General features: G+C 38.0%; 3 protein-coding genes across 4 annotated transcripts; 2 read left to right on the top strand and 1 right to left on the bottom strand.

Moving 5' to 3' along the window:
* The first annotated feature begins 6173 nt into the window (after positions 1–6173).
* LOC106296098 (serine carboxypeptidase-like 7) lies at positions 6174–8952 on the top strand. Of its 2 annotated transcripts, XM_013732153.1 has the most exons (14): positions 6174–6353; positions 6438–6583; positions 6659–6735; positions 6858–6983; positions 7057–7159; positions 7253–7290; positions 7375–7476; positions 7554–7640; positions 7717–7794; positions 7869–7940; positions 8137–8255; positions 8344–8457; positions 8537–8582; positions 8673–8952. In XM_013732153.1, the coding sequence occupies exons 1-14, from the start codon at positions 6211–6213 to the stop codon at positions 8751–8753; spliced, it is 1332 nt and encodes a 443-aa protein (XP_013587607.1). In that variant the 5' UTR covers positions 6174–6210; the 3' UTR covers positions 8754–8952. The 2 variants fall into 2 exon arrangements, with proteins under 2 accessions (XP_013587607.1, XP_013587608.1); XM_013732154.1 differs by lacking the exon at positions 6174–6353 and having other exon boundaries at positions 6847–6983.
* Positions 8953–10312: 1360 nt separating this feature from the next.
* LOC106292373 lies at positions 10313–10906 on the bottom strand. The gene has a single exon (XM_013727967.1). It carries the CDS (start codon positions 10904–10906, stop codon positions 10313–10315), a length of 594 nt encoding a protein of 197 aa, XP_013583421.1.
* Positions 10907–15181: 4275 nt separating this feature from the next.
* Positions 15182–17310, top strand: LOC106292372. Its single transcript, XM_013727966.1, has 2 exons — positions 15182–15332; positions 15449–17310. Exons 1-2 carry the CDS (start codon positions 15182–15184, stop codon positions 17308–17310), a joined length of 2013 nt encoding a protein of 670 aa, XP_013583420.1.
* The last annotated feature ends 576 nt before the right edge of the window (positions 17311–17886 follow it).

Here is a 17886-nt window from a genome sequence, read left to right as displayed (position 1 = left end):
ATATAAATTAACATTAAATGCAATTGTCCATGTCATATTAAACTATAAGACATGTCATCAATTTCAGAAGCCATGTCATATTTTTTTTGTGAAATTGATTGTAGAAAGAACATGTGGCAAAATCACTTGGCAAATATAGTCTAGGGGATATATTTTAAAAATATATAATTATATTATATTTCAAAATTTATAATGCCTTATTTGAATATATTTATTTTAATGATGATTTATGAGTTATTTCCATATTCTAAAAAAAATTCCAAAAATATAAATTGACATTAAATGTAATATATGAGTTATTACCATATTTTAAAAAGTTTACCAAAAATATAAATTAACATTAAATGCAATTGTCCATGTCATATTAAACTATAAGACATGTCATCTATTTCAGTAGCCATGTCATATTTGTTTTGTGAAATTGATTGTAAAAAGGACATGTGTAAAAATCACTTGGCAAGTATAGTTTAGGGGAAACCACATCGTGGTGGTCTAGTGGTTTCCATTAGAGGAAGAGTTGCCCTGTTGGTCCAGGCCAGGGATCGATTCTCCTCAAGTGCGAAATTATTAGCTCCACATGCGGCCACGCGGATATAGATCTATGCTTATGGCCTATTTGAATACCCGGGAGAAGATCCATCGGTGGGTTGCACCTCCAGTCTAAGGGATTTACAAAAAAATGGTGGGACCCTGTGCCAAAGCACCGTCCGCACACGTCCAGAGCAGGCGAGGGAGTTCAGTTTGTATGTTTTTTTTTCTTGAAAGGTATATTGGTGTTGGTGAGGAAGAACAAGTGCAGTTGTTCTACTATTTCATCAAATATGAGGGGAATCCTGAAGAAGACCCTATTCTTCTCTGGTTAAGTGGAGGACCTGGTTGCTCTTCAATCTCTGGTCTTCTTTACGAGAATGGTAAATTCTTGTTGTTATCTTGTGTCTCTTGTTTTTGTTCAGTGAATCAAAATTAAAATAAAAATAAATAAACAGGGCCTATGACTATGAAGTTGGAGGTTTACAATGGAACTGTTCCTTCCTTGGTCTCTACTACATATTTCATGGACTAAGGTATATCACAAAGTGTTGTACGTATTTAAAAATATGACTGAGATTACAACTCCACGCCTCATCTTTTTCAAGCTGTGCATCAGATTTCGAGTATAATAGTTTGGACCAACCTGTTGAAACTGGCTTCTCCTACTCAACAACTCATAAACTCGCTAGTAAACCTAGTGATTCTGGAGAAGCCAAGTGTATCCACGAGTTTCTTCACAAGGTACTTTTAAAAAAACTTACTTGGGGGGTCTCTTGGAGCATTTATGAGCCTTTTTGTGTGTGGTTGTTGTGCAGTGGCTAAACAAGCATCAAGAGTTCGTCTCCAACCCTTTCTATGTAGGTGGAGATCAACGATGATACTCCAGAGAGCAAACCAAGTTTAGAAGAACTTGATGCCCTCGAGGTAAAACTAGCATCTCTTAGTTCACTAGGATTTATACATTTTCATGTTACAAAAGGCTCAATAGGGTTCCAACACTTGTCTAACAATGGAATACATTGTCATCCCAGGAGGTTGACCGGTGGAGCTTCTTCCAAGAGGGTCAGACATAATAGTCCGACGCAGCTAGAGCTGGTGGAGAGTTATCAACTCGCAGTGGAGAATCTGGGAACTCATCTTAACCCTCGTCTTCAGATACTTCCTCGTCAGTTTCGTAGCCGCGCCCTCTGTTGCCGGGAAAATAAAGGACGACTACAAAGACCAAAGACTCTTTTTATCTATTTTATTTTGTGTTGTCTCTGAAGTTTCACATTATTGTTCACAAGGAAACCGACATTTGAAAGTCGGTTTTTATTATGTTTGAACAAAAGTGGTTTGGTTTAGCTGTTTGACTCTTTGGTGGTCTATCAAATTCACTGTGGTTCCGAAAATATATGTGGTGCTGCTCGTTCCAAATTATACTTATTTGTTTTTTTTTTTTTTTTTACTTATTTGTTTTTTATTAAAGGAAAAAACAGTGATGCAGCTGAAAACAAAAAAAATTATGTGGCACCGAATAAATCAAGACCAGTACTCTTAGAAATTAGATCCGCATGCACGGTTTCGAATTACACCAACTATATATAGGGTGAAACAAAAAAAAATGGTAATAAAACTAATGTCTTTGAAGCACAATATATCGGCAGAAACATTTTGTTTTTTTTTTTTTTTTTTTACTTATTTGTTTTTTATTAAAGGAAAAAACAGTGATGCAGCTGAAAACAAAAAAAATTATGTGGCACCGAATAAATCAAGACCAGTACTCTTAGAAATTAGATCCGCATGCACGGTTTCGAATTACACCAACTATATATAGGGTGAAACAAAAAAAAATGGTAATAAAACTAATGTCTTTGAAGCACAATATATCGGCAGAAACATCCTACATGCCGAAACCTTAAACATTTGCTACTCCTAGGCAATCAATCTTCTGACAAAGTTATCTACCTTTAATGGTTTTCATTATCAGATCATAGTGGTTGATTCTTTTAGAAACGTAATATAAATAATTATTAGCATCAAACAATTTCTGAAATAAAAATTATATGGAAAAACTGTAAAAATAATAATACAAATTTACTATTATTATGTATTTCATCTCTAATGGTAAGCTAGCAAATTTTTGTGACAGTTCATTGAAATGTTTGAATCAAGCGTAGCAAATTAATTGAAGACGATACGTTGATCCATGCGATGGATGAAATACATTTAGACTACAATATTTATGGGTAAACTCTTATTCATTTTTTCGCTTAGATCTATAGGGAAAATTGAGATATTTTTTTATTTTAAGTAAAAATTGGAGAATACATTAGTTATATTGTACAACATTTGTTCAAATTAATAAAGGCGGTTAGTTATTAAGTTTATCGAGTGAAACCAAAAAAATGTTATTAAATTTTTATTATTTATGTTTTGAGTCTTGTATTTGTGTCTTGTTTAAATTAAGTCCTCCGATAATCATTCTCGAACTCGTAGATCGTAACCAATGTTTCACCATTGAGAAACTTAAACCGGATATTGGAAAACCGTATGATCATGTAACCATCATCACGACACTTGTATCCAATCCCCAAGATATTGTAACGCGCCAAACATCGCAAGAACATTGTGCTTCTTTAATCTTTTTATTTGGCGGCAATTATCATCTTTTATCGATTTTAATATACAAAAACTATATTATTTTTTAAATATCCTCTTTCTTATTTAATGTTTTTTCTAAAAATAATAATTAAATTCACTTTTATGAATAAAAAGAAATAAAAAAAATTTGTAATTGGATATAATATTTAATCCATTACGGTTATTTATGTAATTGGTTTTTTAAGAATTAATATGAAGATGATTTCTCAAATTTATATCTATGTAAATTAATTAAATTTTCATTTTATTTTTTAGTATTTTTTCTTAATGTGGATGGGATTTGAGAAATACGATATTAGACTATCAGTTTATGTTATTTAAAAGTTATTTCCTTTTAAATTATTTGATCAAAATATAATCATAACAAATATTATTTAAAAAAGAATATTTAACTTCTTTCAAATTTTTGGCAAATTATGTTTATATATATAAAATTATATACTTTTAAAATTTATAGAATATTATTAAAAGAAAAAATAAATAATTTTTTTTAATTTTTCAAATGTGTTGCAAATTAAGGTTCATATATAAACATATATTTTGAATATTTATCACTACTTTTTAATTTCTGTTGTTTAGGTAAAATATAAAGTAAAAATCGTTTTATATATAAAAAATCTGTATAGTATTTCCTTTTATTATTTATGTGGTTTTATAAAAAGGAATTAAAATTAAAATGATTAATTTAAATTTATTAATGAAAAAGGAAATACATTTTTTTAGTATTGGCAATTGAATGTAATTTTAATTCATTAGAGATATTCATGTAATAGAATTTTGTAAGAATTAATATGAGTGCGACATGCTAAAAAACTGACTTCTCAAATAATATTTTAAATATTTATAGCTATTTTCTTTTTAAAAAAAATTTCTCTTGTTCATAGAAAATATATAAAATCTTTTGTATATACAAAATCTATATAATATTTCTTTTTATTATTTATTAAGATGATGAATTAAATTTAATTGTATAAATAGCTAAATTTTATTAATAGAAATTTTTTTCTAAAAAGAAAATTAAAATTAATGATGAATTAAATTTTGTTAATAAAAAGGAAATAAAACAATTTTGGTGGAGACAACAGTTTGACGATACTATTTTGGTGGAGACAACAGTATTGTTGATGCTTTGGCGAGACAAACAATACCTTCTCAACAACACTTTGTTTTTCATTTTTAAGTACCAAATTTCATTTCTAATTTGTGACATAATAACTATGTAAACTCCATTAACTAATCAAATGAAGAAATTATTTTTTTAAAAAAGTAATGGCAATTGAATGGAATTTTAATTCATTAAAGATATACGGAATTTTAATTCATTAAAGATATTCATGTAATTGAATTTTGTAAGAATTAACGTAAGCGTAACACGTAGAAAATTGAGTTTCAAATAATGTTTTAGAGATTGGCTAAAGCAATCGAATCGGTTAAGGATTAACCAAACCAAATCGGTGAGATTCCTTAAACCACGATAACAGTAGGAGACGATTCTTCAACCCGGTTTAATGATTGTTTGACTCATGCTCATGCTTCATTTTGGTTATTTGCTTCTTTTTTTTTTTTTTTGTCTTTGTATTTCTTAAGCAAAAAGAAGCATAAAAACCTCATATAAGTTGCAAGTCAAAGAAAGATCTGGAGGCGGAAATGCAAATCTTTATTGATCACGAACTTTGAAAGACATGCAACTAGTATGTATGAAAAAATTTGTTTGTCAAAATATCAGTTTATGTTAGGAAAATAGTGAGAGGTATCATCTTTAGTTTCGATGGAGCTTAAAAAAGAATCAGAGAACAAATCTAGAGGTGATGAAGCAGAGGAGATGAGAAAAAAAAACACATGTATTGGAAGACCATTAAAGGCAGGCGGCTACACGAAAAAAATCAAATTATACAAGGAAGTCTCACTAAAGGAGAAAATGCCGAGGGACTTGCGAGTAAACTTAAAACACTCAGAAAACTACATATATATCAATCCAAAATAATTCTACTAGGGGCCGTGCATGCAGCCTTTTGTGTTCTTCATTGTTGGTGAAAGAGGCGAATGTATGGTGGGCCACTTGATCAATAAGTCATGCCCGACACTGCATGTTATTCAAGATCACTCTAGACTTCGAGCATGCGCATCAGGAGTTCAAGGGGAGGGGGTCGCACGTTTTACGGAAAAAAAAAATATTAAAATAAGCATAAATGAAGACTTCGGTTCGTCCCGCCTCTCCCGAGTGAACCCGGGTCGTGACTGTTCAGCGGGCCCCACGCCACGTAGCCCGCTATTGGTCACTTTATTTAAATTTTTTTTTTTTAAATCAAACAAAAAAAACTAATAATAAAAAATTAGTTTCTTGAACCCCAATGAGCGGTTCACCGCTGCCCATGCTCTTATCTTCACTGCCAACGAATCTTTCTTATTTTATGTTTTTTTTTCTAAATCGACCCAACATCTCCTTCTCCGACCAGGCTTCGGGCCTCTGGCCAGCTAAGTGGCCAATGATTGGATAGAAGTTAGAACTGAATGATTGGCGCGCTATTACTCACGCATCGCTGGGTCAAGAAGGCCCCACAGCAATATCTTTCTACGGCCATCCCATCCCATCAAGGATTTTTCAAGAAAAATTTCTTACATATATTAAATATTATAAATTTATAATGGAGTCTATCAAAATATTGAAAAGCTAATGCTAAATTTTTCAATTTTTTTTGAAAGATTTAACTAATTAAATGTTATTTTTTTGTAAAAGACTCCAACTGTGGATACCCTAATACAACTAGTTTTAGCATTTTCTTTTTCTAAACAATAAGCTCGTAGGATTTATGCCGTGATTAATTCGTTTTATAATTTGTTTATTTTTATTAATAAGAAAAAACATAACGGATAAATAGTAAAAAACAAAAGACAAAATCCAAAGATGGAGACAAAGAGGACTGAGGAGGAGACAAAGTAAATTACGGTACGCCTTTTGTGTGTTTGTATGCACTTTTCTAATATAAAAGGTTCTATAATTGGTCCTAAAAGACACTGTGGTTTATCAAAACACCGATGGCTAACGACTACATTTTCTCTATCCAGAAGCTCCTTCTTTTCTTTCTTATTATCTCGTGTCGCAATGCTGTTGGTTCTGCATCTATTATCAAGTATCTTCCTGGTTTTGAAGGTCCTCTTCCTTTTGAGCTTGAAACCGGGTTCGTTTTCTGAAAAAAGCTCTACCAGAATAAACCGGATTTGTTCTGAGTTTGGAAGTTTGTATGTTTTTTTTTTCTTGAAAGGTATATTGGTGTTGGTGAGGAAGAACAAGTGCAGTTGTTCTACTACTTCATCAAATCTGAGGGGAATCCTGAAGAAGACCCCATTCTTCTCTGGTTAAGTGGAGGACCTGGTTGCTCTTCAATCTCTGGTCTTCTTTACGAGAATGGTAAATTCTTGTTGTTATCTTGTGTCTCTTGTTTTTGTTCAGTGAATCAAAATTAAAACAAAAATAAATAAACAGGGCCTATGACTATGAGGTTGGAGGTTTACAATGGAACTGTTCCTTCCTTGGTCTCTACTACATATTCATGGACTAAGGTATATCACAAATTGTTTTTTTTTCTTTTTTGAAAAAGGGTATATCACAAATTGTTGTACATATTTTATAATATGACTGAAATTACAACTCCCTGCCTCATCTTTTTCAAGTTGTGTATCAGATTTCAAGTATAATATATTTGGATCAGCCTGTTGGAACTGGCTTCTCTTACTCAAGAACTCATAAACTCGCTAGTAAACCTAGTGATTTAGGAGAAGCCAAACGGATCCACGAGTTTCTTCACAAGGTACTTAGAAAAAAAAACTTACTGGGGGATCTCTTGGAGCATTTATGAGCCTTTTTGTGTTGTTGTTGTGCAGTGGCTAAAGAAGCATCAAGAGTTTCTCTCCAACCCTTTCTATGTAGGTGGAGATTCTTATGCCGGTATGGTTGTTCCAGCACTCGTTCAAGAAATCTCAAAAGGTATGAATGTTTGTTCCAGCACTCGTTCAAGAAAATTTCATTTCCTAATCAATATTTTTGCAATTTCATAATAATATAGACATGATGATGCAGGAAACTATGTATGCTGCAACCCTCCAATAAACCTTCAGGTTCATAGTATCTACTTGTTACTTAGGTACACATATATGTACCTTGACGAACACATATAAAACTGATGGTTACATTCAAAACAGGGCTATGTGCTCGGAAACCCGTCAACGGAAGTTGCATTTGATTATAACCATCGCATTCCTTATGCTCATGGAATGGCACTGATCTCTGATGAACTTTACGAGGTATTGAAACACAGACATACGTACTGTTGTTTGAAAGAATATAACAAAAGTAGCTCAAAACTCTGTTTTGTAAGCAGTCATTGAAGAGAATCTGCAAAGGAGAATATGAAAATGTTGATCCAAGTAACACGGAATGCTTGAAACTCGTTGAAGAATATCACAAGGTACACATATTCATGAAGAGTTTAGTTGTTGTAAGATTTATCACTAACTCAGATTTCTGTGGTGCTTTTTTAATAGTGCGTTGATAAAATAAACTCAGCACTTATTTTAACGCCATTGTGCGAAGAATCTGAAGACACACTTCCCGATTGCTATGTAAGTAATCTATATTATCTTCAGTTAACTGTTACAGCATTGATAAAAGTAAACATGCGAGTTTTCATTTGCAGACTTATCGTTACGTCTTAACTGCCTACTGGACCAATGATGAGAGTGTCCGCAAGGCTCTTCAAATTCATAAGGTATTATTAGATATGGCAAAAGTTTCTCCTACTTTTTGTAACAAAAAGGAACAGTGTTTTTAACGTAAAATCAATTGGTGATAATGGATTGACCCGCTTCTCATATATCTTATTTAAGATATCTTCCAACTAACATATTCCCTATTTAGCAACAAAAAAAAAAACCCCAATGTATTCCCTAATACTATGGTTGCAGGAGAGTAAAGAGAAATGGGTACGTTGTAACTGGGGAATGCCTTACACACATGACATCAAAAGTAGTGTACCGTACCATATGAATAACAGCATCAATGGCTACCGTTCTCTCATCTACAAGTCAGAGTTTAGCCTCTTCCCTTTTGAAAGTAGTAGTGGATAATTCAAGGCTTTTTTGTAAACTTAAGTTTTTTTTTGGGGTGAACAGTGGTGATCACGATATGTTCGTGCCTTTCCTTGGAACTCAAGCTTGGATTAGGTCTCTTAACTATTCTATCACTGATGACTGGAGACCTTGGATGATATCCGATCAAATCGCTGGGTAGATTACTTTTTTCATTCTCTTGTTGTTTTCATTATTTAGTCGTACGAGCTCATTAGAGTCGCTCTGTTTTTGGCAGATACACGAGGACTTATTCCAATAAGATGACATTTGCGACTATCAAAGCAAGTCTTTTCTTTGTTCCCACTCAAACATTTTGATAGCAAGTTTCTCGCTTATGTTTCTCAACTGAAATGTGTTGAGTTTGATTGTAGGGAGGAGGACACACTGTAGAGTATAAACCAGAGGAGAGTTATATCATGTTCCAAAGGTGGATCAATGGCCAACCTCTTTAGCAAGAACAATATCATTCTATTAAAGCATATGTATATATATAGTTATCACGCCTTCTCCATAAGAAACCTTCAAGTGAAACTTTTAATGTGCTACTACATTTGATACTTTTATTTTGTAGTTTGATGTATCAACATTGTCTCCTATTATCACACATATTTAAATCTTTTAGAATAAGCCAAACTGCTGGGTTTAATCTTATTGTCATGCCTAACTTTCTGGCACTGGATGCAGACTGCAGCAAGAGTTTATTAGATAGTTCACGTTTCTGTACTAATTTTTGCATGGCCTTTTAAACTTTTTCATTTATAAATATTAAAAAAACACCATAAATTGCTTCACATTAGAGCATCACCCACCATTAGTTTCTATAAGAGCATAATTAACCCTACAACCCCATTAGGGTCTCTTAATGACTTTTTTAATAATAAATGTTAGTTAAGAACTTAGTTAAGAAACACCAACATTTTTTGTGCTCTAATGCTAGTCTCTTAATTAAGGGTTCTTCAAAAATACCTAAACAAATACAAAGATTCAGAAATGATTGATGGTTTATTATGGATAGTGTCTAATAAAGTATACCTGCATGAGAGGGAGAGAGATGGTTTCAGCAGAAGGTGCGAGAGAGTTGAAGAAATCAGGGAAAGAAGTTGCCAAGAGGATGGTGATGGCTGTAACAGCAGGAAGCATCTCTCCTTGGATCTTGAATAGCTCTGTCATCGAAATGGTAGCTTTACTTATGAGGAAAGAAACTGATAATATATACACAAAGAGCAATCAGAATCCAAGAACGAGATTGAGCTCTTGAGAAAATATAGATTTTAGCACTTGTAGTAGTACAGTTATACAATTATAAAATTATTAATCAAATGAAGCAATTCATCATCATTCATTGACTATAGTGGCAGTGAACAAAGTAAAAACTAATCAATCTCTTATTACTGATAGTGTAATAACTGACAAGCCTTCTCATGGACGTGTATCACTGTAATAATATCTTTATAACAGCCTCTTTATAACAGACATGTGTTTGTTAGAGTCCATGCAATCCACAGTCCCATCATTAGGCATACCCTGCTCAAATGAATCAAACGAGAAGGTTGATTTGTAAGAGAGAAATAGCACATAATTAGAGGAAAGAAGAAAACTGAAACAGCAGCAGTTGAGGCTCACCACCACCAGCCGACTCTAAATTCCTACAGTATCAGCTAAAACTTTGAACAAAATTGCCCGAGCTCGACAGCACCGACGCTTAATTTGGCCAAGCAACTGAGCATCATGGTTTTCTGATACGACTAGTATGTAAAACTTAGACTTGTAGAAACTGCAATGTAATTCCTTCAAGAACAAGTAATACAACGTTCAGAGTTTTACTAAAGAAGTACTCTCTCTCCTCACAAAATGATCGACCTTCACACTCGATAACAAAATCTTATTCTCTCTTAACATATATAGAAAGCTTAAATGAATCTACACGTCACGTCTTCCCATGTATCCTCTCTCTCCAGGTTGTTACTAACGATCCTCCTCGCTAGATCTTTATTCCTTCTCACGTGTTGCTCTAGATCTTTTCCGAATCGATCACACGTGCGTTCCCTCCCTTCCTCTGACTTGGGCCTCTCCTGCGGTATTGGTAAACAATAGGCGGCCTACGGGCCTCATACATAACATTACCCCTCCCATTCAAACTGACCTTGTCCTCAAGGTCAAGCTCAAGAAATTGCTTCTCGATCAAGCTCTTCCATTCCCAAGTGCAGTCAGCGTCAGAAAGTCCTACCCACTTAATCAGCAACTCCTCATGGCCTGTCGTTTCATTAACGCGATGTGCCAGTACTGCCTCAGGTACAGTGTCCAAGATCCCCTCAGACGTGAGTTGAGGTGGAATAGTGGCCGGACTTATCGAGTCTCCAATTGCCTTCTTCAGCTGCGATACGTGGAACGTAGGATGAATACGTGCCTCCGGAGGTAGATGTAAACGGTAAGCAACCTTGCCGACCCTTGCAGCAACTTTGTAAGGACCATAAAAGCGTGCTGATAGCTTCTCATTGACACGCCTGGCCAACGAACGCTGTAGATAAGGACGAAGTTTGAGAAAGACCATATCCCCTTCTTGAAACTCCACCTCTCTCCGGTGCTCATCAGCTCGGGCCTTCATAGTCTGCTGAGCACTTAACAACTGCTGTTTAAGCAGGATCCCTTTCTTTCAAGCGTGATTCAAGGTCGGCGTGTTAGTTGAACCGTTCTCGTAACGTACCAACGACGTAGGTTCTCGACCATAAACAGCCTTGAATGGTGACATCTGAATCGCCGAGTGGAATGAGGTGTTGTAGCTGAACTCAGCCCAAGGAAGATACTGCGCCCACGTCCTTGGTTTTTCTCCTGCGAAGCATCGGAGGTACGTCTCCAAACCCCTGTTTGTCACCTGCGTCTGGCCATCAGACTGAGGGTGATAAGCCGTTGAGAAGCAGAGGTTAGTTCCTGACAAACGGAATAGCTCCTTCCAAAACTGACCCGTAAAGATCCTGTCTCTATCAGAAACGATTGTCCTTGGAAACCCATGAAGCCTTACTACCTCTTGCACAAACAACAGCGCTACGTCTACTGCAGTGAACGGATGTTTGAGACTGAGGAAGTGAGCGTACTTCGACAGGCGATCCACGACTACGAGAATGGTGTTGACGTCCTCAGACTTGGGTAATCCCTCAATAAAATCCAAGGAGATGTCCTCCCAAATGCTGTTTGGAATGGGTAAGGGTTGGAGTAATCCTCCAGGTGCAAGTGTAGAATACTTGTGGCGTTGGCACGTCTGACAAGCCGCCACGTACTTCCTGATATCCGACATCATTCCCGGCCAAAAGAATAACGCGCCAATCCGTTTCTGCGTCTTGAGAACCCCTCTGTGGCCTCCAAACTTACTGTCATGATACTCCCGTAAGATCACACTAATCATTGGTGACGCCTTAGGAATGACTAGTTTCCCTTGCCTCAATAACCTTCCTTGTACCAACTGATAATCAGGGTGCTGAGTGGGGTCTTGTCGGAGCTCCTGCATGATCTTAGCCAACTCTGGATCCTTTTCCACTTCAGATCCCACCTCCTCCATTTGTATTGCTACTGGTACTGTCACAGCAAACAGCACAGACACCGGGTTCTTTCGTGACAGTGCGTCAGCGGCTTTATTCTCCAATCCTGGTTTGTAGTGAATGTTAAAATCAAACCCCAAGATCTTCGTCAACCAACGCTGATACTCCATATTAATCTCACGTTGCTCCAACAAGAACTTCAAACTTTTTTGGTTAGTCCTCGCAATGAATTTCCTCCCCAACAAGTAGTGTCTCCATTTCTGTATGGCAAACACTATTGCCATCAACTCCCTTTCGTATACTGATTTCAACCGCTGTCTCTCTGTCAATGCTTGACTGAAATAGGCAATGGGTCTCTGCCTCTGCATCAGTACTGCCCCCAATCCTACACCAGACGCGTCAGATTCGATGACAAACACCTCCGAGAAGTCTGGTAACGCGAGGACCGGAACCGTGGACATGGCGTTCTTCAGCTGCTGAAAAGCCCCGGCTGCCTCTAGTGACCATTTGAACTGATCTTTACGCAGTAAGGTAGTCAGTGGCCGTGCAATGTCTCCATATCCTTGCACGAACTTCCTATAGTAACCAGTGAGGCCAAGAAACCCCCGCAACTCCTTCAATGTCTTAGGCTCCACCCATTCTACCATCGCACGTATCTTCCCCTCATCTGCTGCGACACCATCTTTGGAGATGATATGCCCCAAATATTCGATACTTGAACTCCCGAACTCACATTTTTTTCTGTTAGCGTAGAGCTTGTGAGTCCTTAACACCTCCAACACCGCTTTCAGATTCTCCTCGTGTTCCTCTTCTGACCGACTGTAAACAAGAATGTCGTCAAAGAACACTAGGACAAACTTCCTCAAATAGCTTCTGAACACCTCGTTCATAAGTGATTGGAATGTAGCTGGCGCGTTGGACAACCCAAAGGGCATTACAAGGAATTCATAATGCCCATCATGAGTGCGAAACGCCGTCTTCTGCACGTCCTCCGCCTTTACCAAGATTTGGTGGTAGCCTGACTTCAAATCCAATTTGGAAAACACCACCGCTCCTTGTAACTCATCTAGCAGCTGATCTATCATGGGAATGGGATAACAATCAGCAATAGTCGCTTTATTCAAAGCTCGGTAATCCACGCAAAACCTCCAACTTCCATCTTTCTTTTTGACCAACAGGACCGGACTGGAGAACGGACTGTTGCTATCCCTGATAATTCCTGCTGCGGGCATTGCAGCTACCTGCTTCTCTATCTCCTCTCGCTGTGCTTGCGGGTACCGGAAGGGTCGCACACTCACGGGGTCAGCATCATTTTTCAGCACTATCACATGTTCTCTTCCCCGTGATGGTGGTAGCCCTTCAGGCTCCGCAAAGATGTCTCCATATTCTTCCAACATGTCCTGTAACGGAGGTGGAACCATAGTCACGTCTCCTTGCGAGCTTTCCACCAACTGCGCTCCATTATACTCGACCAACATTGCTTCTCCGTCATGTTGGATTGACTTCAAAATGGACTTGAGAGATGCCGCAGAATAACAAAGGCTAGGGTCTCCTCGCATTGTATACTTCGCTCCCTCAATTTTGAATTTGATGGTTTGCAGCTTCCAGTTAACCTTCATGTCGCCTAATGTCTCAAGCCACTACATTCCCAAAATTACGTCGGCACTCCCCAACTCTAATGGTAAAAAGCTTGAAACGATCGTGCAACCCTGCAACTTCAGCTCAAGGTCATCGCAAAGCCCATCTCCCCTGATCGTGATACCACCGGCGGTGAGTACATTGTAGCCCCGCGTGGTATCAGTTGCTAACTTCAACTCCTCCACCACTGCCTTGGATATGAAATTGTGGGACGCTCCGCTGTCTATCAGCACCACTACTTCTTTGTTCTTCACAGTTCCCTGTAGCTTGATAGTACACGGTGACGAGATTCCGACTAAAGAGTTTAGTGAAATCTCTGCCATCTCAACACTCTCCGTCGTCTCTTCTTCCTCCAATTCCACCGAACAATTTGAAACATCAATCTCAGTACCATCTTCCAACACCATCATCACTACCAACTCTGCCTTCTGACATTTGTGATTCCAACTATATTTTTCATCACACTGGTAGCAGAGACCCTCCGCTTTCCATTTTGCCACCTCCGCCGGTGTTAAACTACGGAAAGGAGCCTTCAGACGGTTGTGACTAGGTTTCGGGTTCGAGGCATTGTTCAACGGCGTTGTGATTGAACCGGGCCGACCCTTTTGTGGGTTCAGTCCTTGTACCATTTGTTGGGCCGGTTTCCCTTGTTGGGCCTGAAAGCGTCCATTAGATGAACGGGCTCCTCGACCAATTCCTTCTGTCTCTTCCGGTGTTTCTCCGACGGACCAATCTTCCACCAAAATCGCCACATCCATCATCCTCTGCAACCCTCGTGGCTCCATCATCTTTACCCCCGCCTTGATCTTAGGTTTGAGCCCATTCAGGAAAGCCATCTCCAGGATTGGGTCGGGGATCTCGGGCGCGTTAGACGCTAACGCGATGAAATCGCGCCGAAATGCTCGCGCCGTTCCCGTCTGGCGCAGGCTGAGGAGTCGCTCGCCGATACTGGTGTCTTGCGCCGGCGAGAACTGCTCTAGCACCCGTACTTCATTTGTTCCCAACTGAGTAATGGGTTTCGACTACGCTCCCATCAATACCACGGCAGCGCCTCTCCCGTAAAACTCATCCTCACCGCTCTCAATTTTTCTTCCTCCGTAAAATCTCCCAGCTCAAAGTATTGCTCGACGCGAAGCACCCAACGGTCCGCGCTTTCGCCGTCGAACAACGGAATCTCCATCTGACGAACCATCGATCCTTCTCTGCCCTCCAACCACCACAAGAAAACACGTTTTTGCCGACTGATTTTACCGACTGATTATGTAGTCGCTAAATATACCGACTGATTCACGACTGATTAGCGACTTTGCTACGACCGAAATAAAACAGTAGGTAATCAGTCGCCAAATAACGACTACAGAATTCAGTAGAAACCTAGTCGTTTATTAGCGACTGACTACAGACTAATGTGTAGTCGGTAAGCATCGGTCGGTAATTAGTCGGGAAATATAGTGACTGTTTAGCGACTGATATATATTAGGTGAAACCGTCACATTTCGGTCGTCAAAAACCGGTATAAAACACGTGAATGTCGTTACTAGTTTGGTGTAACAACCTTTTACGACCAAATATATCAGTCGGCAAATTCAGTCGTAAATCAGTAGGAAAACAGTCGGAAACATTTTCTATATATACACCCAACCGAGTCATTTTTTCTTCGTGCGATGCTTGAAAGAATAAAAAAGTCATAAAAAACGTTCAGTCACATAATGGGAGGTAATTACAACTACACTAACTTTCGAGATTGGATGTACAAGAGGATCGATGAAGAAACGGGGAATTTCTCGGAAGAGTTCACAACGGGAGTAGAGCAATTCATGGCATTTGCAAACAGTCAGCCTCTAACACAGGATAATAATGGTAAATTCTTTTGTCCTTGCAGTGTTTGCAAGAATGAGAAATTTCTCCCGGGGCATCGAATTTTGAAACATATATATAGTAAAGGGTTTATGCTCGACTATTATGTGTGGTACAAGCATGGAGAAAACTCGATATGGCTTTAGGAACAAGTTATGCTAATCCGACGCATTTAAGTGGTAGTGAAGATCACATTGGTAATGCAGTAGAAGATAGATATGTGGAAATGGTGAATGATGCATTTCGAGATAATGTGAGTTTTGATAACTATCAACATGGTGATAGTTATCAAAATGCAGTAGATCCGGAATGCAATCACTCGAAGAAATTCTACGACTTGTTAGAAGGAGCGAAAAATCCTTTATATGATGGTTGCCGAGAAGGTCACTCGCAATTATCATTGGCTTCTAGGATCATGCAAAATAAGGTGGATTATAATTTGAGTGAAAAGTGCGTTGATTCGGTATGTGAAATGTTGACAGACTATTTACCAGCTGGAAACCAATCAACTGGTTCACATTACAAGACAGAAAGATTGATGCGCAATTTGGGTCTCCCGTACTATAAAATTGATGTGTGTGTTAACAATTGTATGATCTTCTGGAAAGAGGATGAAAGGTGGGATAAGTGTCAGTTTTGTGATGCACCAAGATGGAAGCCTAGAAGCGAACGACGTAGAACCAAAGTGCCATATAGTCGTATGTGGTATCTACCTATTGCTGACAGATTGAAGAGAATGTATCAGAGCAAGAAGACAGCAGCAGCAATGAGATGGCATGCAGAGCACCAAGCAAAGGAGGGTGAAATGTCTCATCCGTCAGATGCAGCAGAGTGGAAACACTTTCAAGATCAACATCCCCGGTTTGTAGAGGAACCCCGTAATGTTTATCTCGGCTTATCTACGGATGGATTTAATCCATTTGGGATGTCTAATAATCATTCGTTATGGCCAGTGATCTTGACTCCATATAATCTACCTCCTGGTATGTGCATGAATCCAGAGTATTTGTTTCTCACAATTTTGAATTCTGGGCCAAATCACCCACGAGCTAGTCTAGATATCTTCCTCAAACCTCTAATTGCGGAGTTAAAAGAGCTGTGGTCTACTGGAGTTGAAGAATACGATGTCTCTTTGAATCAAAATTTTAATCTTAAGGCTGTGCTTCTTTGGACGATAAGCGACTTTCCGGCATATGGGATGCTATCAGGATGGACGACTCATGGTAGGTTGTCTTGTCCAATTTGTATGGAAGATACAAAGGCTTTTTATCTGAAGAATGGAAGGAAGACGTGTTGGTTTGATTGTCATCGAAGATTTCTTCCTCGTGGCCATCCATTGAGGAAGAACAGAAAGGACTTCTTGAAGGGAAAACATGCTATGAATGAAGTTCCACCTGAATCTTTGAGTGGTGAGCAAGTTTATTCTGAGCGGTTAAAAGGTGTCAATCCACCAAAAACGTCCCAGTGCGGTGGAAATGGTCACGATAAGAAGAAACCCGGATATGGGAAGGAACATAACTGGCACAAGGAAAGCATATTCTGGGAGTTGCCGTACTGGAGGGACCTAAATCTTCGACATAATCTTGATGTTATGCATATTGAGAAGAATTTTTTCGACAACATCATGAATACTCTTATGAGTGTGAAGGGTAAGTCGAAAGACACAATCAAGTCAAGATTGGATATAGAACTTCTCTGTGATCGGCAACACTTACATGTTGATAGTCGTGGTCAAGCTCTTTTTCCTCCCTACACACTGGGAGAGAGCGCAAGAAAAAGTTTATTGGAATGTGTGAAAGTTGGGGTAAAATTTCCAGACGGTTATGCTTCCGACTTAGCTAACTGTGTTGATATAGAGAAGCGCAAGTTTTCAGGCATGAAGAGTCATGACTGCCATGTGTTTATGGAGAGGCTACTTCCATTTATATGTGCAGAACTCCTAGACGAGAACGTCCATCTTGCTTTATCAGGTACAAATTAATTAATTAATTATAGTTTCATGATATATTACATTTCGAAGAGTGTTTATAAGTTGGGTTATTAACGATTTTAAATTTGTTTATATATTGCAGGGATTGGTTTATTTTTCCGTGACCTTTGCTCGAGAACTTTGCAAAAAAATCGCTTAAAAAAACTTAAACAATACTAAGTTATTTTCAAATTTATTTGCAAATTTAACGACTGATTACCTACTTATTACCGACTATTAAGCCAAAAATTCGGTTTTGCCTCCAAAAAATTATTGAACCGCGAAAATATTTGGTTATAATTTGATATTGAATTTCAATTTAATTTTCATTTTAAAAAATGGAGACTGAATTCCGACTGATTGGCGACTGATGATCTAAACCGGAAAAACCTAAAATTTTTAGACTTAAAGCCCGCGTTAACAAAGCCCAAAATTTTATTTCATCTCTTCTAATTTCGCGGAAGAAGAAACAGAACCAACAAAAAAACCCTAATCTCACTCTCAATCTAGAGCCACTCTCTCACGATCTCAATCTCCATCTCCATCTCGATCTCGATCTCAATCTCTCCCACAGATCTCGACGGCCAC

Source organism: Brassica oleracea, chromosome C5, assembly GCF_000695525.1.
Source record: "Brassica oleracea var. oleracea cultivar TO1000 chromosome C5, BOL, whole genome shotgun sequence".
Lineage (NCBI taxonomy): Eukaryota > Viridiplantae > Streptophyta > Magnoliopsida > Brassicales > Brassicaceae > Brassica > Brassica oleracea.
The sequence above is the reverse complement of the archived record's forward strand: the minus strand, read 5'-3'. Positions and strand labels throughout refer to the sequence as shown.